This window comes from Condylostylus longicornis, unplaced genomic scaffold (assembly GCF_029603195.1).
Source record: "Condylostylus longicornis isolate FDR11 unplaced genomic scaffold, ASM2960319v2 ptg000155l, whole genome shotgun sequence".
In the NCBI taxonomy this organism is placed as follows: Eukaryota; Metazoa; Arthropoda; class Insecta; order Diptera; family Dolichopodidae; genus Condylostylus; species Condylostylus longicornis.
Genome location: NW_026578123.1, coordinates 231,684 through 257,978, shown reverse-complemented (window position 1 = coordinate 257,978; position 26,295 = coordinate 231,684). Strand labels below are relative to the sequence as shown.

Sequence of the window (26,295 nt, the reverse complement as noted above, 5' to 3'; positions counted from 1 at the left end):
TCTATGTACAAATTATTACTCGATTTATTCAACTAAATTTAGCAAAAACACAAAATGTAAATAGAAGATACTAAAAATTTTCTATATAGAAAGTATAATTCCTATTTGAATTTCAATTTCAATTTTGTCTTAAACAAATTACAAACAAATTTATTACATATTTTTTTTTAATTAAAAAAATATAAAAATTTTTTAACTTAAATAACTATAAAATATAAATTAAAAAACATATTATATTTTGATAATTGTTTTCTCAACACTTTTACACAAATTACTATAAACTGATTTAGTAAGAAAATATCAAAAAAGCAAGCGAGAAATAATATAGTTGATTATGTCAATTTTGTGATACCTGTATGAAGTTGTAGAATAGCTAATTAAACTTCTGGTATTTGGTATAGATCTGGGCTAAATCGACTTTTAAGTTATCACTATATGACGAACCGAAATAGGCTTAATCGCTTCAGAATTCGGCAATAAATAATAGTATGCATGCATGTCTATATAACAGACCATTATTTTTTAGTTTTACAAACGGAATTGCGAATTTAATATAAGGGAATAAACATACGTTCGTACTGGTACAACAAGTAAAACACATACATTTTTTTATTTAAAATTATAAATTAAATACGAAATAACAACAACAATAAAATTAAGATTACCATATTGCAATGCAATTAATTTTTTAAAAGAATTTTTCCAAAAAAAAAATAATAACAAAAAACGTAAAATAACATGAATTTTTTTTTTTTTCAGTGTAAATCCATTTTATATTAAAAAATTTTATTATTCAAATATTTTTCTCTATTTATTTTAAAGTTATTGAAATTTTTTCAAGTAATTCAAATTCATTTCTACAGAAATTTACATTATTGAAAAATTGTTTAAAAATCATCTATGCATATACGAAAGAAGGCCCTTAAGCCATGAAATTCTCAGAGGTACTCCATATATTGCCAGACATTCTCCTTGATAACTTGATTAATTCAGGTAACTGATAATTCTAACTTAGCTAACATATAATTAACATGCTATTATAACTATACCATATAATTGAAATACTCGCAATTACACATTCTATACCCAATTTTAATTGCAAATTAGTAAATTATTTCATTAAATCAGTATTTAATAAAACCACTAGAAACTTCTTTTTCGAAATAAATTTCTAAGGGAATTTTAAACAAAACAAAAATTTTAAATAATTTTACAGCTAATTGCGTTCCCAATCAATGGAATACTCGTATTGCAAAAAATTTACAAAATTTAACAACAATCTTGCATTGAAACATTAACCAGATTTTAAATACATAATTATAATAATCCCAACAAGTTAAAAATAGAATTTACATTATTATTATCGTGGGTTTTACTTAAAAGCAATTAAGCAACATGTAATAATATTTTTATTTTTATTTCTGATTTTCGAATACAAGGTACAACAACATTGTGTTCTAATTTTTGTAAAACGCGTGTTTTATTATTCATTATTTTGTATGAACAAATTATATAAGAAAGAATTCCTGACATTTACTACAAAAATATGTACACGCCTTTCAAAAAAAAAAAAAAAAAATTTTTTAAATAGAAATTAAATCGATTTTCTAATATTTTTTCATGATTTTTGTGTTCTTCTCTCACTTTTCTTCCTCATGTAATCCATCAAAAAAGCGTTTATTACAAAAATGGTATCTATGATTGCCCAAAAATATACGCGTTTTGTTAAGAAATTACAATTTTTTTTTTTCACAAGTTTTCATTTTGCATAACAAAAAAAATATATAAAAACTTACTCTATGGTAACTACTGTACTACATGTAAGTACGCAATGTAAAATTAAAGTTAAATTGAAGAAAAAATAAAAACAAATTTTGAACATTTTTATCTATACCATGCATATTTTACCTACTACGTTATGTACCTACTATACACCTGTATATATTATATTGCACGTCGTTACACAAAATATAAATAGACCTACGTAAAGGAAAAAAAAATATAATAAAATAACATAGGTAAGGTACAAAACAGAAAACATACTCGTAACTACCTTTTATGAATAAATTTAGAGAAAAATATTTATGTAATGTGTATACATGTATGTATGCAGATATGTAGATTCAATATAAAAAGAACATGATATTAAATACAGACGTGAAAAGTTTTTAGAAATATTTTAAAACTAAATCAGAAATACAAAAATATTATATAAGAAAAATATTTTTACTTCATTCTTGAGGAATGTTCAGATTTTTGTATGTGAAAATATTTTTACTTCCGTAATAATTTTTTTATAAGAGAAAAACAATTTTAAAGGGTATGGTATTTTACATAAACAGTATTTAATGTAAAATACCATATAACATTAAAAAATTTCATATATAAACGTTTAGTTGGATTGAATGCTTAATTTCTTAATAAAATTAAATAGTAATAGCAAAAAAAAATCTATTTAAAACTTATACTATGAACTTAATTTTTAGTAGCTATTTCCAAAATTGATGGCACATTCAAAATAATTTCCTTTTTTTAACTATGCAGGTCGAGTCAGCGATATAATGTGTGATCAAACTATTTTTGAGAGCACTTATAGTTGATGTTCAACATTATGAACATTCTACCTAAAAAGCTGGAATTAGTTCAATTCACTGGTTCGATTCCAGTTGAAGAAAATTTTTTTAATTTTTCTCACTCGTTCCTTTGGCTACGTTATCCGTTTGTTCTGCAGTTGTACAAAGTAATTTTCGATATTTATTTCTACTGAACACTAATTCTGGAATTCATAACAACATAATCCACATAGACATCCTATAATATAGGCTTCCAGACTTTGACATTATGCTAAAATGAAAAAAAAAAGAAAATTATAATTGATAAAATAATAATTGAATAACTTATAATAACAATGTTCCTAATATGGTAATACCGGAAATTTTTAAATGATGTTGTTTGCAGCGAATTTTAACAAATATTTCGATTCTATCCAGAATACTTTTTAATCTAAAACAAAAACTCTATTAAATCAAATTCAGTTAAAATGTTAATTGCGGTATGAGGTACCGCAACACACGACTGTATATGTACTTTAATAACAGGACTCCTTGTTAATCCTTATAGTTTTACTGAAATACTATTTTTCTTATTTTCTAACCATTTTCTTTTTCCTTTTTTCCTACATAATTTAATAAAATGAGAGAAAAAAAAATTTAATTTTTGTTATTTTTCTTGAAGATGAATCAAAGTTTGAAATATTTTTCATAGATGAAAATACAATTATGATAATAAAGAATAATAAAGAAATAAAAATATTATTTTTGGAGAAAATATTTTTTTAATTTTCATTCAAAAATATAAAAAGAAAACAAAAAAAAAGAGCAAATTCTTCAGAAGAAAAATATTTAATAACGTTCATATTTTTTTTCCCTGTTTTTTTTTTTTTCGTTTTCCCTTTTTGTTTTATTTATTTACTTCCTTGGCAATTGAAAGTTAAAAAATTTTCTAATAATTTGAAAGATTTTCTTTAATGATAACATAAGCAACACAAAAGAAAAACTATTATTTTTCGGGAAGAAATTTTGATTATAATAAGGTTAAACTTTAATTATAATTCGTTTAAAAAGAAAAACAAAGAAAACAAAAATAAAAATATTTTATTAATAACTTCAATAATTTTAAAAATCAAAATGAAAAAAGAAAAGGAAACATTCTTGAAATAATAACGTTCAACCTTTATTTTTTATAAAATTTTTGAAAACTGTTTGAATAAGAATAAAAAAGTTTAATTTTCAACATAATCACATATTCTAGATAATTATTACTATAGGCAACATTGTTATTTCAACTTTGTCTTCTTCTGAATATCGAATCACTAAATGATTTGAAAAATACTTAATACACGCACTTTATTATTCAACCTTACGTACTATCTAAGTGCTACCTTAAGAATAATGCTTCAGGTTTTGCCAACAAAACTCTTACATGCCCACAAGGCCGTATTTGCTCTGCTCCACGCAGGTTAAGTATCTGAAGTTACCTCTTGCTCTGGGAGATACTAAGACCGCCTTGAGTACACCAATTTTCTTCAACCAGTGAGTTTTTGATATTCCTCACTAGACTCTATAGAGCGAATGCACTTGATTTTCCTGGCTGATATACATACTGGGACTCATGCAAGGGGCTGATCCCCAGTATATCCTCCTAAATGTATCTAATAACTACCCTTTACATAGCGTCTAATAGAAAAGAAACAAGACTGATTGAACGGAAAGACCTCGAGTGGTTACTTGGTCGTTTCACTTGGTCGATGTACGTCGCCTTGGCTACCCGCCACGATTCTGAAATACAATAACTGGCGCGAACATATGTGGCACGGAAAATCTCCGATAATGTTTTGGCAATATAATGAAAATCCTTCTGCAGCAACGCGGCAAATACACCGTCTTCATCGGGTGATTTGAAAGGTTTAAAAGAAAATATAGCCCATCTGATCCTGCCCATTGTTAAAAAAAAATAAGAGCGCCTGCAGACATCTCTCTTAGGCCCTTAGATCAATGATCGTATTTTTGTTCGAAAAATTAAATTTATTTTCAAATCATATGCGTTTTCAACATAAAAATAAAAAAAAAATATATATAAAATTAATAATTAATAAATTTTAAAAAATTTATAAATAAATATAATAATTTTTTATAATTTTAATAAAATTTTGTTCTTGTTAAATGGCGACACTTGTTTTACCTTGTTCTCCTATAACCATTAATTTTTATCATTCCATGTTATCTTTACAAAAAGTTTAGTTTCAAAAATAAATTTATACATATATATTTTTCTAACATATTATTTTATAAATTTTGCGTGCTTTAAACAAAAAACTATAATGACAGAATATGTTTTATGTTTTATATACATAAATATTTACACGTACATATGCACATTCATACATAAATTTTTCATTGTTCGCACGTAAATTTTTTTTTTCCTTGAAAAATGTTAACATAAATTTAGGAAGTTAGAAATAAATTTGCTTCGTATAAATTGTTAAATTGTCTATGGAACAAAACAAAAAAAAAAACATGCGTGTCAGCCAATTTTACATAAAATATTTAAACATTTTTCATAAAAAGTCTCTACTTTATTTATAATAATTCTTGTATATTTCAAAAAAAAAAAAAAAATTCTCCTGAGATTTTTTTTATATACACTAATATTAACTATACTACATTTTGTTGTTCCCTGCTTAACAATATAATAATCGGATATATGGGAAACATGTCAACTGTTATCAACTTATCTTTTGATTTTAGTTTTGTATAATTTTTAGTTTTTCAAGTATATACAAAAAATATAAATTAAATTTATTACTAAAATATAAAGTTAAAGATGATTAAAGATAAAACAAAAAAAAAAATTGAGTTATAAAATTTTTTATTTTGTTATAATAAATAGCTTTTCTATATTGTATTACGATAGTATGATAAGGTGTGTTGGTTTTATTAATTACTATTATAATGAGTTTAGTTATACTTATAATATGTTTAATAGTTAGTTAGGGAAAGAATAATAGTACATATATGACTTTATATATCGTTGGTTAAAAAGCAGAAAGCACTAAGTGCATTTTTTGAGAATTCGGATTTCATAGATGAATTAAATCAGAATAATATAATATTTGTTGTGGCAAAAAATCATGCAAATCCAAAATGTAGTTTATAAATCCAGAAATTAAAGAGACCAATCCCATTGCACTAATTGATTAGTTTTACAATTTTACGATTATTTCAAATTGAATTTACTCAAAACACAGTTTCCTGACTTAATGCTTTCTGCTTTTTAACCGACAATATACGACTTTTACATATACGACTTTATATACAGTCGTATATAAAAACGCGTATACTACATATAGTGTGTATAGAATCAAATTAAATCGTAAATTTTCTCGTATATGTATACAGTAAGTAAGAGAATAATAAAAACCAATTATTTTTATTAAACAGGGCATCAGATAATCAAAAGATATTTCAAATAAATTGGCATCTCTTTTTCAATTTAATTAAAATGTGATCAAATTTTAAATTGTTGACTAAACAACACTTAAATTCTAAACTAATTTGTTTACCAATATCCTTTAATAAATTTGATTTTATCACTTTATCAAAATATTTGTCTTGATATTGCAAATTTTCAAATATTATTTAAAATATATTAAGTTTTACTAATGAAATTCGAAAATGTTAGACTAATATCGATACCTACATTAGTAAATTTTAAAATTCCCGTCTATAAAACTTCATAATATCATTAAAGTATTTGCATCACATCATGGGTATATATCAAAAAATTATATTTAAAATCTAATCATGCACTTATATAACTAATATCTTCAAAATTTATAAACTATGTAAGTATTAAAATTCTAATTTGCATTTTCATTTATAAATACTGTACATACATACACAATGCGCTTATATATATATATATATATATATTAGTACACTAAAGTACATCTAAAAAATATCAAATTTAATTATTATGTCCTGAACAAGGATAATTTTTGCGAAAAAAAAAAAATGGATGTTTGTCAAAAAATCTCGGCCGCAGATTTTAATGTGGTATTTATTTTAAAATTTATTTTCTCGTTGGTGTTCCATTTTTTTTTTTTCTTTTGTTATAACATTTATAACTGGATTAGAATTATATTATATTATTATACATATAATTATATTATACATGTATATAAGTAGATTATATATGAATTGAACTTATATAGCAGCATATTATTATAAGCATCAACATTGATATTTGATGATGGCATTCGAATTGGGCTGCATGTGGTGAACTCATTAAAAAATATTCATTAAGATTAATGTTACAATGAGAAGCAACATCATATTATATACACTGAGTGTTTCGTTATTGAAAATTTTATGTTATACATATAAAATGTTGACATTTTTTAGTTGTTAACCTAAAATTCTTGTTGAAATCTCAGTTGTTCAGCACTCTACATCTCATTCGTTGGTTTGCCGCACGTATTTATCTTTAAATTTATTAAAAAGTATTTCGGTTTTTTTATATTGTACCCGCATTTTTGAATCGATCATAGATTTTAATTACTTCTTCTTGCGGAATACATACTGCCTTCATTACTAGTTCCGTATTATCTACTTGTCCCCTTTCTTGAAATAATTATTCCCAAATTGCTCTCTGCCGTTGTATCTTAACTCATTTTATTTGAGTTTAATTCATACTTCTATTTATTCATCTCTTCTATCTTGTATGTTGCACTCGCAAAAAGTATTGAAATTTGTGTTTTCTGTTTCGTGATAGTTTTTGTATTCCGTTGACTTTTCATGTTTCTAATCCAAAAATGTTCATCATAAGTTAAAAACTTCATTATAAAATAGCACATCTCACAGTGTTCAAGTTCGATTTTCCTCAAGTTGCTGACTGAAAATGAAATATTATTACAAATTTAATCATAGTATTAAATATGAATAATTTTTTAAAATTTAGAGCATTCAAAAAACCACCTCAATTAATTCCCTTACACAATAACAAATAATTTTAACATATTAGCTTTCCGATGAACCATCTTGTACGAGTATTTCGTACAACGCACACCATGATGGTTAGCCAAAATACTTAAACAATTTTTAATATTGTATTTTATACTCGTACATACTTTCATTTTATCCTTTAAATTGTCACTGACTATAACATTTTTTTTTTTGTTTTTAATTAAAAATTGTCATTTCAGGATCCAGAAATGAATCACATGATATACGAATTGCATTAACATTTTAATATTCACAAAGTATAAAGTGATGAAAATTTTCATTATAAAAAAAAAAGTTTATAAAATTAAAATATGGTTTTGAAATAAATTCATTTTTAGATTTTTATTAAATTAATTTTTCTCTACTATAAAACTTTTAATAAATTGACTAATGCACATGTTAATAAGTATAGCTCTTGTTTTATAATAATATGAAAAAGGGAAGTGAGATTTAATTTATAGCAAAATAAGAATTGATATTTGAATTAAATTAAATGCGATAACAAAAAGTGAAAATTATAATATTTTCAGTACTAGATAATAAGAAATTTAAAAATGGACTTACTTACATTCTTTATTATGATGTAAAGAAATTAGTAGAAATACTTCCTAATTCACTTATTGGTATAGCCAATAGACAACGTATCAAATAGCCAATTATGGCTCCAAAAGTGCTGTTTTATTTTAATCACCGGAGGGAACAGCATATTTCCAGAAATGAATCTAAAATTTTTTGTCTATAATTTTATCACACACGGCATTTATCTTGTTAGAAACGTTTCCTGTCCAATAAATTAAACATGTTTTTATGATTTCGATTATATTCCAGATGTTAAAGCTTAAAATCTGCAAAGGCTAAAAAAATATATGACTGGATAATTAAACAAAAACTTATTATCAGGTATTTACTCTTTGTTTTGTAACAAAAACTAAATATCTGATTATTGGATCAACATTTATAAAAATCAACGTATATTTAAATAATCAAGTTCTTGTGGATATACGCGGATTCCAGAAATTAAAATTATCTGCGGTTGCTGGTGAATTTAAAACAATTAAACCATTAATACCAAGTGAAATAATACGAATAATTTTTTTATTAATTATTTAAGAGTCATACAAGGTACGACATTAAATTATGGGGCACATAAACCAAAGAAAATATTATTTACCCACAAACTATCCGAAACCGAGTAATATATAAAAAAAACCTTTCTAATTATAATTGGAGGAAAAAACTCAATTCGACTCATCAGTCGAATTTTATATTGTTAATTAAAGACCTAATAAAAATAAAATTTTACAGTATACACATTCATGAATTGCAAACTTCAAGTATTAATTCGACAACCGTATTAAGCAAAAGAATTGAAATACATTCACTAAATAGAGACAACAAAAATTTATTGAACACGTGAATCGAAAAAATACTATGTATTATTGTAAATCAACTTGAACCAGTCTTATAGTATGAAATGATGTAACATGGTGTCTTGAGATTGAGTTTAAATTATTTAATACTGCTCCCTATAATATTATAAGGTATAAATCGATTTCTACAATAAATCCTTTTATAATACCTCTAATTCTTATAAATTTTCACTTAAAATTAATTGTTTAAAGCAAATTATTAAATTAAATGGTAAAATTTTTGAAATAACTTCCAGATATTAAATTCAACCAGCAATCCATGATCCACAGTACCGAGATATTTTGACCTCAATATTATTGTAAAATATTGCACTTATTCTTATTGTTAACCTTCATAAATAAATAAAACAAAAACTATTAGTATTAGTGTAAAAAAATTCTTTTGATATTTAAAACGTTTTATTATAAAAAAAAAAATTACCATTTTAAACTTTATTACAATTTTTTTTCCTCCCGATCCTTTACAAAATCCGAATGAATGGAAAATCCTTTTTTAAAATTTGCAAAAAAAATTAAACGCATCAATGAAGAAAGAATTTTTATTTTTATTTTTTTTTCTTCTTGTTTTGCATACTTTAGCTTAAAATTATTTAAAAATTTTAATTAACTGTTGATTGCTTTCATATTTTTAATAAATAAATGTAGAAATTTCACTGAACAATCTAAAAATTTTAAAATATTTTATTAAGAATTCTTGTATTAAATTACCAAATATCTACACTTAAGTGATTTGTTTATTAAATCATTAAGTATAATAATTTAAGATCATATTATTTTAATTTAATTATTAAAGATAATAAAGAAACTAATAGAGTTATCAAAATTAAATAATTCAGAAAAATTTCTATTTAATTCGAAATAAGTGTATACATATATGAATTTATGGAATTTCATTGAATATAATTTTCAAAATTCTATTGATAAAATTCCTATTAATTATATATAGAGTTTCATTAATTATATTTTAAATAAATTGAGCAATATAAAGAAATTACGTTCGTAGTAAAAATAATTGTCAAAAGCCTAGCTAGACGAAATATATAATTACTGGAAAACTCTGCCTTTAATAAATATAATTTTGGATTGTAAGTTAATTTACTCAAATGGTAGCAAAATAAAAATATAAATAAACATTTGACAATTGAAATAAAATATTTTGACATTCCGAAAAATGGTCCTGCCATTTCACAATCAATAATGTCTAAAGATTTTTCAAATTAAAATTCAAAATTTAACAATAAACAGTAGAAATTGTAAAACATATTGTTTTAAATTTAAATAATAATTCAATTTTCATATCTGAATCACTGCCCTCGTTATTAGATTGCTAACCAGGACAGTGACTGAATTAATAATTTAAATATTTAGAATTAAAATTTGTATATATGTACATATGTATTTACAAAAATAGTTTTAATTAATAAATTTTTGAACTAAAAATGTCATTGAAAATAAAATATTTTTAATATTGACTTTACAATGGCTTTTATGCTTTTGTTTTCCTTTATATTATAAAATTTTTATAAAATGTTCTTTACTATTCATTTTATATTATGTTCTTTAAATAATTATTATAATTAATATTGTAATAATAAATGTACATATTTTAAGGACAATATTAGCATGTCAAGGAGAATATTAATTATTTTACATTATATACTTGCTGTATGTATAGAAAAATGTGTGTAAATGCAAAACAAGGATCATTAGAATAAAATAGAAATTCATTGGAATTAATTTTTTTTTAAATAAATTTGATTTACAAACTATTTAATTTTAACATAGTTGACTGACATAAAACTAAAAAGTTTTCCATCTTATTTTTAAAACCGAAATTAATGTTAAATAAAAAAATTAAATTTATTGTACATTGAGCGATTAAATTGTTGAATTTATGTACAGGCTATATGTAAATTCTCTTACAATCAAAATTATTATATAATTAATTAGGTTAAAATTGAATTTTTTGTGAATGAAAAACAAAATATTATATAAGGCCATACAATCACTACTTAACTGAAATAATCATAAAAATCAATAGGAAATTTTTAAAAAATCTGCAATTTATTGTAAAAAGGAAAATTAAAAATCTTTAAAGATTAACCTATTTACTTAAAAAATTCAAATTATTCAAAAATAAAATGTGATTCAATATGATCAAGATTAAAACTAAGAAAATTCCAGTTTCGAATAAGAAATTTTATAAAAGAAAATAAATTTCAATTCGTTCTATAATTAAATTTTGAAGTTTATTTAAAAAGAATTTGCGCAAATATTCAAAGAAGTGAAAAAATGTACTATGTGAATCTAAAGTCGAGGAACTAGACTTCGTACTAGAGTACACTTATCAAAAATAGTGTTTAAACAAAAGTGAAATACAATAAAAAATTTTACATATTTGTGTTTTTAATAGATGTTGCGGCTGTATGAGGCGGAAAATTTAAAATTTCAAAATAAGAATTTAAAACCAATTTGTGCATTTATGTATGGCTTTAAGAAAAAGCAAATAAAATTAATAAAATAAGAATGAGCTGCGTTTACAACGTTTATTGCAATTAATGACGTGTAAGTCATTCTGCGTTGGAATTCATAACTGACGTCATGTTTATACTCATTTGACGTACTGAGTAACGGCCATACTTTTTTATACTTGCAAAAATCAACTGTCTTTATAATTGTGAATTAGCTGTACCCATTTTATATTGTAATAAAACAAAAGAAACGAATTCTAAATAAGGATCAAAAATTAAAACAAAATCATTTTGAATAACTTAAAAGCGTCAAAAAATATGAAATTTAAAATTTACAAAACGAAATTTCCTTATATTTTTTATTGTTTTTGATTATATTTATAAAGAACTTGTTTTCTTTTTTAACATATTTTGTATATTATACAAAATTATTTAAAGACCTTTATGAAATATTCCATTTGCAAAATGTTTTTTAACAAAATTTTCATTTTGAAAAAGAAAAGGGGCTTTTAGAAAAACATAAAATAAAACTTCTTCCGATACTATCGGATGCGGCACCCCAAAAATGAAAAAAATAAAAATCCTTCCACATTACATATATACATATAAAAAAGATAGAGAGAATCATATGGCATTAAAAAATATGTAAGATGACTGGCCTAGAATATTATGGTATACTTGTATGACCTAGAAAATATGTTTAAATTTTTTTCTTTTTTTATTTTTTTACCTTTAAAAAAACAAAAACCAACATTTTTTATTCACTTTAACATAAAAAAGATATTAAACAAAAAAACAAAAAAAAAACAAAGAAAATATTTTCTTAAATTGGTCCTAAAATTAAACTTTTAAACTTTATAAACGCCTAAACACCCATTTTACTTATCTATGTATTGTGAGTGTATCTATGTATGTAGCCAGACTTTTGTTACTTATAATAACAAAAAAAAAGGATTATAGTAAAGGAAAGTTTTTAAAAACAGGAACAGTTTCCTTTTCGCTTCCCAACTCTATATACCATTTAACAATATGCGATATAAATACTAAGTTGCACACGTTCAGAACAGTAAGATCTTCATAATTAAAACATGCGACACATTTTTAAAATAAATTAAAATTATGACAGTTACTATTTCTATTTTATTGTTGTTGTATAGTCGTTATCATTCTATATTTAAACATCTCTAAATTAATTTTGTCTATTTGTATAAATAGTTGTACAAAAAAAAACACTATACCTGTGGTCATAAGTATAATAAATTCGATTCTCTATTGTTTTACCTATATTCCGTCAATATTTAATCAAAGTGCATCGAATAAATTAATAAAAGGAGTGTTACTGAGCTAATTTGCTCATAAACATGACATTAGTATGAGCAGTGCAGTAATATGAGCGTATAATATGAACTGCTTTGATTTTATAGAATATCATATGCCTTTGCAATATTGCATTTTGCAGTTATAGTTTCGCAGTATTACATTTATGAAAATATCTAATATAAATTTCAAAAATTTACGATAAAGATCACATCAAAATATTCAATAATCTCAAAATAATTCGAATACATAAATATAAATCAAAATACAATCAGTGTTCCCCGTTAATATATGCAATATTTCATTATATGCCATTTTTTAATATAGCTATGTAGTTCATATTACATATTAAAATTTAAATTGAATAAATTAATTTGAAAAAACAAAATTTAAAGTACTTTTCACATATTTTACAATTGATATATTTTATTTGTTTATTCAAATATTTAATTTTTTTTGTGGAATACTCAAATGATTTTAATTTTAAATCCTTGTAAATTGGATACACCACAGTAAATTCTATTAAATCCTCATATTCAACATTATTATAACAAAAGACACATTATAAATTCTCAAATATATAATATATGTATAGAAAAGAAAGAGGATATCATTTTTATAAAAAAACAAAAATAAAATTAAAAACAAAACAGAACAGAACTTAAATTCAATTGAAAATTAAATTAGAAATTTGGTAAATATAATTGGTTCTATAATAAAAATTGGTTTCATGGTGTCAAATGTTTCAATTAAATGATTTCACTGTTCTAACACTGATTATTTTACATTTTTTTTACAATTTATATATATATCGTATGATATAAATGTATATATCAATGATATATATATATATATATCAATGATATATGTGTATATACCAATATACATATGTATATATCAATGATATATATGTATATATCAATGATATATATGTATATATCAATGGTATATATGTATATATCAATGATATATATGTATATATCAATGATATATATGTATATATCAACGATATATATGTATATATCAACGATATATACGTATATATCATATCATATTGTAAAATATCTGATAGCACGTTTTCATTTTTTATGTTTGTATTAATATACTAAATGTATATTATGTGTACATTGTTTATGTTAATTATACCTGAATATCCCCTTATAAGTATATGAATGGAATATCCTTTTAAAAGAAAAAAAAACGAAAAAAAGATTGAAGTAATTTAAAATTTTTATGGCTTTTGTGTATTATTTTTGAATGTTCATGTTCCTTTAATAGGAGTCCTTATTCATCACAAAAGACTAAATATATATAGGTAATATGTATATGCATATTCTTACATAAAAATAATTGTATATATGCCACATATATATACACATCCATATGTACATATAATAATAAAAATATAAGCAAAATATCTTGTTTTTAATTTAAAGAAACATAGAAAGAACATAAAAAATATACAAAAAAAAAAAGAAAATTTTTTGCTGAAAGTAAGCATTTTGTTTAGCATATTATACTTATACATCATAAGTCCTTAAGGATAATAAAAACAAAATATATATTAAAATATGTATAATGTATGATATACGGGGTCCTTCAATAAGAAAAATCGGCATTTAAGTTCAATCGAAAAATAGAGACCGAATCAAATATTTGAGCGACATGAAAGGATAAGGTGAGAATAGTAATTTCAGTTATTTTCATAATTACGAATGTTAATTTTGAATTTTTATAAATAAAACCTACCCATGTAAAAGAACTTTTATTCTCATTTTACAAAAACCTTATTTTATTAACGAACAAAATATTGGTCCTATATATTGAAAAACGATCTCAGAAATTAATTTTTTTTGGGAAATCGACAGAAATAAAAATTATACCATAGAGAAATTGAGTTGATTAAAATTATTTTAAACATAATATTATAGCAACAGCGATCATAATGCTACTTCTTCTGAATATCGAATCATTAATTGATATTTTATCATAAAAACTTCAAGATCTATATTATTGCCACAAACCAGTTGTATGAATTTGTTTGTGCTTCGGTTAATAATATCAAACTTTTTTCACAATAAATATCAATATCACTTCAATCATTTAATACTCATGATTAGCTGCAATGTATATCGAAATTTTATTATAAATTTAAATTTTTGGCCAATAAATTAGTTACATAATTTTACTAATTATAAAATGAATATTGCCAAATCGCTGATCAAATTTCGCAAATTGAAATACTGTTTCTTCAATACACGTCAATAATTATATTTTCCTACCCTATATACATACATACAAACACATTCTTATATTCAAAATTATTTGAAGTTTCTACTTTTTTTTTACTGCTTTTCTATTAATATTATTATGTAAGTATGGTGTAGTAATATCTTGTATATATTCATAAGTATAATTGAAATATTTGTTAAGTATGTGATTTTTGTTATTTTTCATTACTTTATCTTTTTTTTTCCTACCCCCTTATCTAGTTTTATTTTACTTTTTTGTAAGAATTTTCATTTTTAATTTTTTCTTTTATTTTCTTTTAAAATAGAATTGCATCAATGAGTTTCAAGCTTTGTATATATACAATATTAAATACACAAAACAAGTGATGTAAATATAAATTTAGTACAAATACAAACGTTACATACAATTTAATTATATAATATAGAAGTATACAATTTTTATTATTATAGTATATTTTATTTTATATGCAAACACACATTTACAATAATGTCAAATTTTATTCAATATTGCCGCACTCACTCTAAAAAAAACAAAATTTACTTTACAATATTAAAAACAATGTAAAAATTACAAAAAAAAATTTTTTTTTTCTTATAATGACATTAAGGTAAAATATGGAATGACATAAGAATGTAATTATGTAAGTATATGCATATAATAAGACCGAGAATTTAAACAAATTAATTAGAAATGAAAAAAAATCAAAAATAAATATAAAATAAGGTAATAAATGACTTATAAAACAAAAAACTTTTCAAATATAAGTTTAAAAGTTTTAGAAATCACAATGCATAAGAATCCGAATCCCTTTATTGACTATCACTATACATTAGTTTTTTTTTTCCATTTTAATGTTCAGTACAATGTTTTGATAGGGTATAATAAGGTTAATAGTATATTGGTAATAGTATATTCTCTCTAAAAGTATATATTTTTCAATACTTCATCTATAATTTACATAAATACAATATTATAGAGAACATTGAACATAACATTTAAAAAATATCGAGGGCTTATGGAGAAAACTCTCTATCCAACATAAGAAAAATTTTAAATTATTTTGCATTTAATAGAAAAAAACTATACTAAATTGATATTACTAGTAATTGTACTGATATTTTTTAGTAAATAAAGCATCTTTTCTTTTATTTTCTAGTCTATATATTTGTAATGAACGACAGTGAAGTTATATTTTGCAGATTTGAAGATTTTTTCTAAATTATTTTAAAATTTTGAAAATATAGAATAGAGGATTTTCCTCATAAGCCATCGATATTATAGTTTCTTTTATATTTACTTTTATAATAGTTAACTTCTGTTTTTCCTTTTTTTAGTCTAAATAAAAGGGTATACAACTAACTATAATGGATTTGGAACATGAAATAAGAAAATTAACAATATAAATTGTGTTTTTTTTTAACATTTTTAACCTAAAATTTCTATTTACATTTTTATAACTTGAAGCTTTTTCTATTTTAAATTCTCGATTTTTATCACTTTTATATAATTACAACAATTATTACACAAAAGAAAATATATAAATTTTATAGTTTACTATAGAAAATTTCCTTTTTATTTAGAATAGATTAAAATCTTTGGTAATAAGCTATATTTAATTTTAATCCTATATTATAAATACAATAATTTTTTGAGAGAGAAATTTACGATAATTTAAAATATTGTTAAAAATAATATAGTGGAATTAGCACGTTATAAAATAACTATATTTTAAATAAATTATTAACAAAATTGTTTTCTCATTACTTTACATAATATAGTTTTTTAATTACATTTTTAATTTTTAATAGAATCTACAGTACAAGAATATTGAAAAATTGTTTAATTAACTTCTTGGAAAATATTTTAGATTCCATAAAATTTTCAAATTATACATTTGAAATACATAATATTTTTAAAAATTATACTAATATAAATCAACTAGAAATTATATACACATGTATAAATGTAACATCGAGCATCACAAATTGTTGATGGTCTGCTTACAAATTAGAAAATATTGCATAAGATTTAAGTAATCTTACAATTATAGCAAGATAAAACAACCGTATGAGAAACATATTATGAAGCCAACCCCGTTCATATTAACGATTTCTTTTTTATCCCGAATCATTAAATAAATTGATTCAAAATTACTGTATAAGATGAATTATATTTATACATCTCAACTAATTTATAAAACAAAAATTATTGTATAATAAAATTTACAATATAAATTTTGAATTAAAATAAAAATAAAATATTTAAATTTTTCATTTTGGCAATACTGTAAATATATATGCAAAGTACATGTAAAACTCTTCACAGATAAAATTTATAAAGAATATACATACATAAAATCAATTGAACAAAATCATCCTTAAACCGACTAAAGTATATAAGTATAAAAAAAAATATAAAGATATCAAAAATTACTTACATAAAGAGAAAAGAATTTACAAGTATTTTGTGAAAAAAAAAATCAAGTACAATATTATGAAGGAAAAATAAATTACAATATAAATACATACATAAATGTTTTGACAAGGACACAAGATCCTTGATTTTCATTAAAAGTATAAAATTTTTAATACATAAATTCAATATTACAAATTTTATAGGTACATTGCATATATTGTATTTAATATTAAATTTAAAATAATATACATATATATATAAATTTTGTTTTTTTTTAAATTAATATTCATATCGTAATGCATAATATTTACAAATTGTAATCAAAGTATTATTTTTAAATTACATATAAGTAACATACAATATCTACTATTATAAATTTATGAGCAATCAACAAAAAACTCTTATTTACTTGTTTATTATAGGATTATTCCAGAATTAGTACAAATATTATATATAATTCAAAATGTGAATTTTGTTATACTTACTTGTAATACTTGTAATAAATATTTTGTTGCATATTAGAATAATTTATAGTTGAATAATCTGAATGTAGAGTTTAGATTAGTGTGTTGAAGTACAAAAGATGCCGTCCAATTAAGTACTGAATGTATTGTGCCGAAAATATTTCCTTTAAAAGTTCGAATATCCTTTGGACTTCAATTTTTTGCAGCTTTTAATCTACCATAAAAATTAAGCCAAAAATTGGTTACTGGAGCAATGTATAAATTTGCATTTAACTTTCCAAACATCATTTCAGTGAGTCCTAAAAAGAATAAAATAAAAATTAATCTCTTTTAATTTTTAACTGTTATATTAGCAGCTCTTATATGAAAAATGTTGTTATATACACAATGCATATTATCAGATTTCAATTTATGGTATACTCCGAATTTTAATAAACGTTACTAACGCATAATTCGGATAACAGTCTATAAATTTAATTTTCTATTTATTTATTAATTTTACTATAATTGTATTAAAAACAAGTTCAAAACCATATAATGTATTTAAAGGAAACACGAAATGAATTCATTGCAATCCTTTCTCGACTCTATGCCATAAATATTACAAATCAATATTTTTTTATAATCTATGCTAAAAATCAAGCTAACCAAATGAAAACTCACATTTTTTATATTGGGAATTGAATAAAAAATAAAAAAATTTTTTTTTATTATAAAATTTAGGTCAAGCGAAAAATATAAAACCTTTTAGTGATAATAAATAATTTCCGTTCTATTTGAACAGATTCAATAAAAAAAAAAAAAAAACATGTCGTATTGCATATTTGTAAAAAAAAATCAAAAAAAAAAAAATTTGTTGAGAAATCAAAAACTTAATCAAGAGTATTTTATTCATATTTCAAATAGAATCCTGAAATTAAATAAAAATTGAAGGATATTAAATATTTAAAAATAAAGTTGTTTTGTTTTTTTTTTATTTTTTTATAAATTTAAACTTAAAATTAAATTGACAAAACTTTATATGTATGTAGTTTGTTATTATGTATTTATATGTCATTATATGCAGATTGTCATTAAAACCTTATAAATTAATATTTCGCGAATTCTTGTATATTTTTTTTAAAAATTTTTTCACTAGACGTTCTACATGTTATGCTGAAATTCTGAAATTTTTAACATTTATGTAAATTGAAATTGCTTGTTTATATTTTACAAATTATTGAAAATGACATTTTTAGACTCAGTATTAAATGTGTCAATAAATAATGCATTATTTCTATTGAACGAATTTAAAATAATAATAATAGTAATAATAATAATAATAATAAAAATAATGATTATACAAATAATGTTCGTCTCCATTTGACATTTTTTAATTGCTATTAGTCTTATAAGCAAGCGATACTTGAATCATCAATTTCATTTCCTATCCAACTCTTGAAGCATAATTTACAAGTCCATTTCCTGTTATCAATCCAAACGCCAAATTTTAATACTAAAAAATATAGATTATGTTTTCGCTCGCAATGTTTTCGCTGCTCACCCTGACGGTCTTGTTGTTGAAATCACATCCTGGCTGCTATAATCCTTTCTTTTACACAAAATAAAATCACTCTGATATTTTGTTTGAAAAATTCGTTGTCATTTCGAAGACATTTTTCATGGTATTTTCATAAAATTTTTCTAACATTTTCATATGACATGAAATTTATAAAAGGAAAATTGATTTTTGTTTTTTCAAAATTTCTATAATTAGAGTTGCATTTTCTTTAAGCCTTTTGTTTTTAATATAAAACATTTTCTTAACAATTTCATTATTATATTATTATAATAGCGAGGTTCAAAATAATTTCATTAGGAAATTTTTAATTTATTTCAACTGTAAAAATATCACTTTAATTTCATTTTTATTTCTTTGAACATTATTTAATTTTTAATAATATTATATTTATTTCTAATCTAAATAAATAAAAACTAGAGGCTTTCACAAAGTCATTTTAAAAAAAAAAAGAAAAATAAATAAGCAAAAACAACAAGATTTCAAAACAACAAGACGTAAACAATTCATGTTCTGTGTGTGCTTTAAATTGTTGTTGCATCATCATAAAATACATATGAAATGCTATACTAAAAAGCAAAAATACTTTTAATCTTCTACCTTCAACACCTTTCCATTTCAAAGAACATCGCACTTTTACCATACATTTTCTTATATTTGTTTCCCCGTTATTATTTTTTAATTTACAATTTCTTGGAGCTTTTCCTTTACACTTCATAAAATTCTTTTGTTTCGCTTAATATTTCTTTTGTTATTTCTATTTTTTTGTTTTAAAATTTTCTTTTTTAAAAACAAAGTACATACTAATAATAATTTATACTTAATTCTTAAATTCTATACTCATCAACTTAGCTAACTTATGTCATTTTGTTTTAATTATCTATGTATACTTCAATATTATTGATTTTTAGAATGTTTACATATCAAATATGACACAATAATATACAATTAGTCAAATTTATTTCTTATGATTCTTTGTTTAGGAAAAGAGAATTTTATGAGTGAAAATATAAATTTAATTTTGTTCAATTTTATTTTTAAAAATACAGGAAAAGTTCAAAATTGAAAATAGATAAATATTTTCTTAAATTAATACCATTATTATGATCGGCAAGCCGAATGATTTAGTGTATCGAATGAACTATAGGTGAATTTATTTTGTACACGTCCAAAATGTTGCTAAGTCAACTCATTTAAAAATTAAGTTATAATAACCTAAAAAAAAAAATTAATTCGATAAAAAAAATTCTTTATTTTAATTTTTGATTTCATGCACCAAGCTTCTCATACACGATTCGAGAGTTTTGGGAGATTATCCGCTTAAAATTTTAGCGAATTCGCTCGATCAAAATACTAAAAATTCATATTCGCCAAAAAGGTCATTCCCTTCGCCGATCATAATAAGGTTGCATAACTACAATGTGATGCCTTTTAACGAAAAAAAAATATATTAGTTAAGAATCAAAAAATATTTGACACATTTAGTCCTTAAAATAAAGCTTATAGTTCAACTTAAAATTCGAAATTTTTATAATTCTTTAACAGTTCTGTTTTAAGTATTTATTATATAACATTTTCTACAATTTGTATCCATAAAATTTTTTCCACAAAAATGTTTAAGTGAATTCTTTAAGAACATTGATAAAAGTATAATAAACTAATTGCATATCACATATAAATTTCAAAGAAATACTCATCTTCTTGAAAACAATTAAAAATTCGTATATTTAACAAGAGTTTCCTAATATTATTATTGATATTGCTTATTGAGATCACAAAATCACTGCAAATGAATGTGTTACACATTTTATAATGATTAACATCAATTAACTAACGTTATATTCACTGTAAAATTCTAAACTAATTAAATGTTACTAATTAAATTAATTCCATTTGACTTAAATCTACATAAATGTACATATTTAAGACTAAAAATATTAATACAAAAATATGATATTTCTATAATATTATTTTTACACTCATTCACGATGGTCGTAGCATATCAAACGAAATGGTACCGCTTTACGCACTTAAATTTCAAAGACGTTCTATATATTTATAAATCTTACGCATTATTGTACATATACATGTAAGTAAGTATCAGAAACATACAAATTTTTTTCTTTTATAACAAAAACAATCAACATTGTATCAAAGCTTTATAGTTCAACCTATATTTTATCGACATTTTTGTTAAGAGAACTGAAAATCTAATGAACTGAAAATGAAATGTTAAATCAGTTAAATAAGCTATAGAGGTATATGTAAATACATATATAATAATATGATTATTGAAAAAATATTAATTGAACATAAAAAGAAAAACTATATACCGTTCTGAAATTTAGTCCTTTCCCTATACCTTATTCTAATTTTAATATATTAAAATAAATCAGCCGTAAATATTAGAGTTTAACACTTTATGTTTTTGAAGTGCAATAATCATAATATCACAAATAATATTTAAGTTTTAAAATTTTTTGAACTAATATAAATCAGATGAAAGGAAAGACGAAATGATACCTCCAACTCTATATATAAAAAGCTAAAGCAAAATAGCTAATTGAATCCAATCGAAACAGACCCAAATTATTGAACCCAGATAATTGAACCTCAATCGAGACATTTATACAGACCTAAATTGTGAATTCTCATATTGTGAATTGAAAAAGTTTGGCACGAAGGCTTGTTATTTAAACATAAGAAATTGAAACTTTTATTATTCGTGAAGCTACTTGTTATCATATTTTATTGAAAGACTTTTTCAAATTAAATAGAACGGAGAAAAAATGGAGCGGATGCCCCTCCTAGCAGTAGTTTGGGTTCAATATAATACATATGTATATCGACATCAAAATTTCGCCTATTGAGAATTTGTTTTGCAGAAATTAAACTGTACATTTTTGAAATAATTTAAAGCTTTACCATTTTAGAATTCCAAATCATATTACCAATATGATTTTTGTATACCTCAACATTACAAATGAAAGGATTTCTGAGAAAATTAAAAACGAGATTAAAAAATTAAAATTTCAACAATCTGACTTTAAGAAAAAAACAAATTCTTTTTATAATATTTTGCTTTATTTATTATAAAATGTACAAATAGACCTGCCCTTCATTACCTTTCATTTCAATCAATTAAGAATGTACAAAAATGTATGTTCCTTTATATTTTTAGAAATGCGATTCATGTGAATTACTCCCACTCAATACTGCTTATTTAATTTAAAGTATATGTCACCTTTTTCACCTAGGACCCCAAACTTAAAGAAATGTATCTCCATTTTTTTCTTATTTGCCAAAAACTCGCAAAAAATCGCATGTTTTCATATCATTTTTAATTTTTTAAAATTAATATTTAACTCAAAATTTTTAAAAAATACTAATAATGTCACAAAATCTGAATAAATTTTAATGATAAAACTGAGATAATTTTTTTTGTAAAATTACCCTCGATATTGCACTAATTATCATAAATGAATATTTTTCCACATTTTATTTTATATATGAACATATATTTAAATAATGAAAACCTAGACAAAAATTCAAGGTCTATAATTTATTTTTAGATTTGAAAAAAAAAAAGGAGTTCATCCATTTAACTAGATTTTTGCATAATTAATCTTTTTTCTTTTGAACTTTTTATTAAATAAAAAAAAAAATTATGTTAATCCTGAAAAAAAGAATTTTTTTTTTGAATAAATAATTTGTTTAAGCGAAAAAATAATGAATTTATGTCGTATCTGCACATAATAGAAATTCTAAATTTCTTCATTCTTCTATCGTCAAATGATCTAAATTTAGAATAGCTACTAACAATTGTTTTATTATTAAACGTAGATAATTATAAATAAATTTTAAGAAGCTACAACTGAATTTTCTTTAAAGATATTTGAAACATACAATAAGAGTTTATACGTTCCTATGGTGTACCTTAAAAATTTAGAAAAAAAAAAATACTTTTAAAATAAACTTTTTATCCAGAGCACATGACAGTGATAAGATTAACAGAAAAATTAATTTTGAAATTTGTTTTTAAAAAAAGGCAGCTTTGTAAATTTTCGCTTCAAGTGCCTTTATAATTAAAACTCCTAATAAGAAGTTTATTTTAATAAACTTCTAAAGAATTAGATAATGTTTATAGGTTTTGACTTTTCTTCTTCTTCTTTGAATCTTAATTAAATTTGAATTTGCCTAAGTTTTTTTTTTGTTCAGCGCCTTAATAATGATGTTAATATACTTTTATAGGAAGGTAAAACAATTTATTATAATATGTACCCATGTGTATGTAAAATTTTCTATGTATAATGAAATTTTTTTTTATTTCTGTACTTACATACTTTACTAATTAAAAATATTTTGTATGAAATTGTTAATTTATTTTAAATTTAGTAATTTTAAGGTAGCAAAAAATTGCATTTATTAGAAAATGAAAAAATATTTCTCAAAATAAAAAATGACGAAAATTATTTTTAATTTTAAGAATGGAATTAGTAACAAAGAATTGGACAAAAAAAACCTGTAAATATTCGTACCTCGTACAATTCTTCGTCTAAATTTTATTTGAAACTGTTCAACTTTTGTGGTTGTATCTTTGATCACTCGATAGTGAACCTTATCCAGGTCAAATTTTTACTGTTAAATTACAACCAGATGATTTTTCGTCTAAAACTATCCATTGGAACTTTACTGTAGGTTACAAATTTGTCGGCAGCACAAGGTCTTCGAAAACTAAATTTTCTTTAAGAGTCAATTTTATATATTTGACTTTGACATTCAGACATTTCATGACATTTGTTATTAGATTTCATTCTGCTCGCCAGTTTTTGAAGGAAATCTGCCCATCGGATATTTTCAGAATCCTGTTCATCACTTTTCCTAAAATAATAATAATAATAATAGATTAATTAAAGCGTCTAAAAATATTATTCAAAATTTACAATCGGCTTGAATACTATTAAACACTTATAAATTTTAAGTAATAATTTGTACAATTGAAGTGTATATCGACAAGATTAAAATAAATCATAATTTTCACTATTTCTACGCATAATAAAATTTTTTTTCTAAACAATAAAATTGGGTTACAATGTTAATTTTAATTTTTTTTTTCATCCACTTTTAAATCATTGATTTAATAGAATAGAATAAGCAAGTAAAAGAGAATAACTTAACATTGTTGGCCATAAAATGTCATTTTTATTTTTTCTCAATTCTTTTAATTGTAATAAAATCCGATTTGATTTTTTACCTTTAATTTTTGTTGACCCTGTAAAACCTTTGGTATATTTTTACATATCTTTACGCATATATCAAAATATGTACATAAAATATTCAGAATGCTTTAAATTCATATATAAACTATAAAAAAATCTGCATAATATATTAAGTATGTATATGTAATACAGTCGCAATTACATTGTTATTTTACGCAAAATAAAAAAAAATAAAAATTAAAAAAAAAAATTCAATTGTAACACTTTTCTGTCATTATTTGTAAATCTAGTATAAAATTGAATTAAGCGTTCAACAACGGCTTCCTAAATAATCTTTTTCCTTATAAAAAAAAATATGGAATAGTATGTATGTATGTATGTATATATGTACAAAGAATATATAATTTTCCACGATTCTTTCAATTATAATTGCATTTTTGTTTATTTTTTTTTTATTTTACATTTTACAAATGCAAGAGAAAGTACATTCGCATACATAGAAACCTTACTATACAAAACTAAGTAAATATCGAAGAGCTATTATATTAAAGTTAGCTAAGCTTAACATAAATTTTTCATTTCACATTCGTTTTGTTTTATTTCATTCATTTATTTTATTTAAAACAACAATAATACCAGATAATTTCAACAAAATAAACAGTTTATAAACTATTGTAGAAATTATAAATAAAATTGTAGAAAAAAGGTGCTAGAAGGTAGCACTAAATGCAATAAAAGTTCTTTAACACTATATTTTTTTTATTATTGATTTTTTTGCATGCTTGGTTCTTGATTTAAATATAGACGCATACGGATGTGATTTATTTAAAATCTTACTTTACATTTATTCTTAATTTTTATTATAAATACTTTTATGCACTTTGACTTAACGCAATAAACAATAATAATGATGAGAGAAAAAAACAAAATTTAAATAGGTAATACACTCATTTTTTAATAAAAAGATTGAAATAAATAAAAATTTTAATAATCGACAAGTTGATTTTATAAAAAAAAACTCCAGTATCACTGAAATTTAATCGCGTCTTTGCATACAAAAAATTATTATTTTCTAAGTTCCTTATCATCCTAGAACTCTCTGTAATTTTCTCAGGCAACTCTCTAGCAGAGTTGCCTGAGAGAGAGATAAAGTCGCTGAAAATCAATTATTTCATCACATTATTTATTCACAAAAGTGAAAATTTAATAAATGCTCAAAATTAAACCAAGTGACACTCAATAAATCTACATAAATCTGATTAAATATGCTCACATCTCATTTTTTTAACTTTTAAAAAATGCTCTCATTTTTCTTCTTACATAAAAATATATACAATAATAATTTCATTTTAATTTGAAAGCATATTTTTTTTTCTTTTTGTGATTTAAGAAGAGAAATTTAAAGTTTTTCATATTTAATTATTACTGTAATAAATAAATTTATTTACAAAAATATTTTATTTTGTACATACATGCATATATTTTATAACATATACATTTACATACAGTGTTCTACTTTTATTTTGATAAAATTCTTCATACACTATAGTAATTTAGTTTTATAATACTATGTACATGTATGTGAATATAGAGTATGTTTATACAT

The 26,295-nt window shown here is 22.4% G+C and overlaps 1 protein-coding gene across 2 annotated transcripts in view; it reads left to right on the top strand.

Annotated features, from left to right (window-relative positions):
- The first annotated feature begins 902 nt into the window (after positions 1 to 902).
- Positions 903 to 26,295, top strand: part of LOC129615952 (uncharacterized) — a 47,920-nt gene continuing 22,527 nt past the window's right edge. For both annotated transcript variants that reach the window (XM_055531393.1, XM_055531391.1), the window contains exon 1: positions 903 to 993. In XM_055531393.1, coding sequence (XP_055387368.1) covers positions 930 to 993 — 64 coding nt within the window. In that variant the 5' untranslated portion in view covers positions 903 to 929. The remainder of the gene's footprint in view (positions 994 to 26,295) is intronic.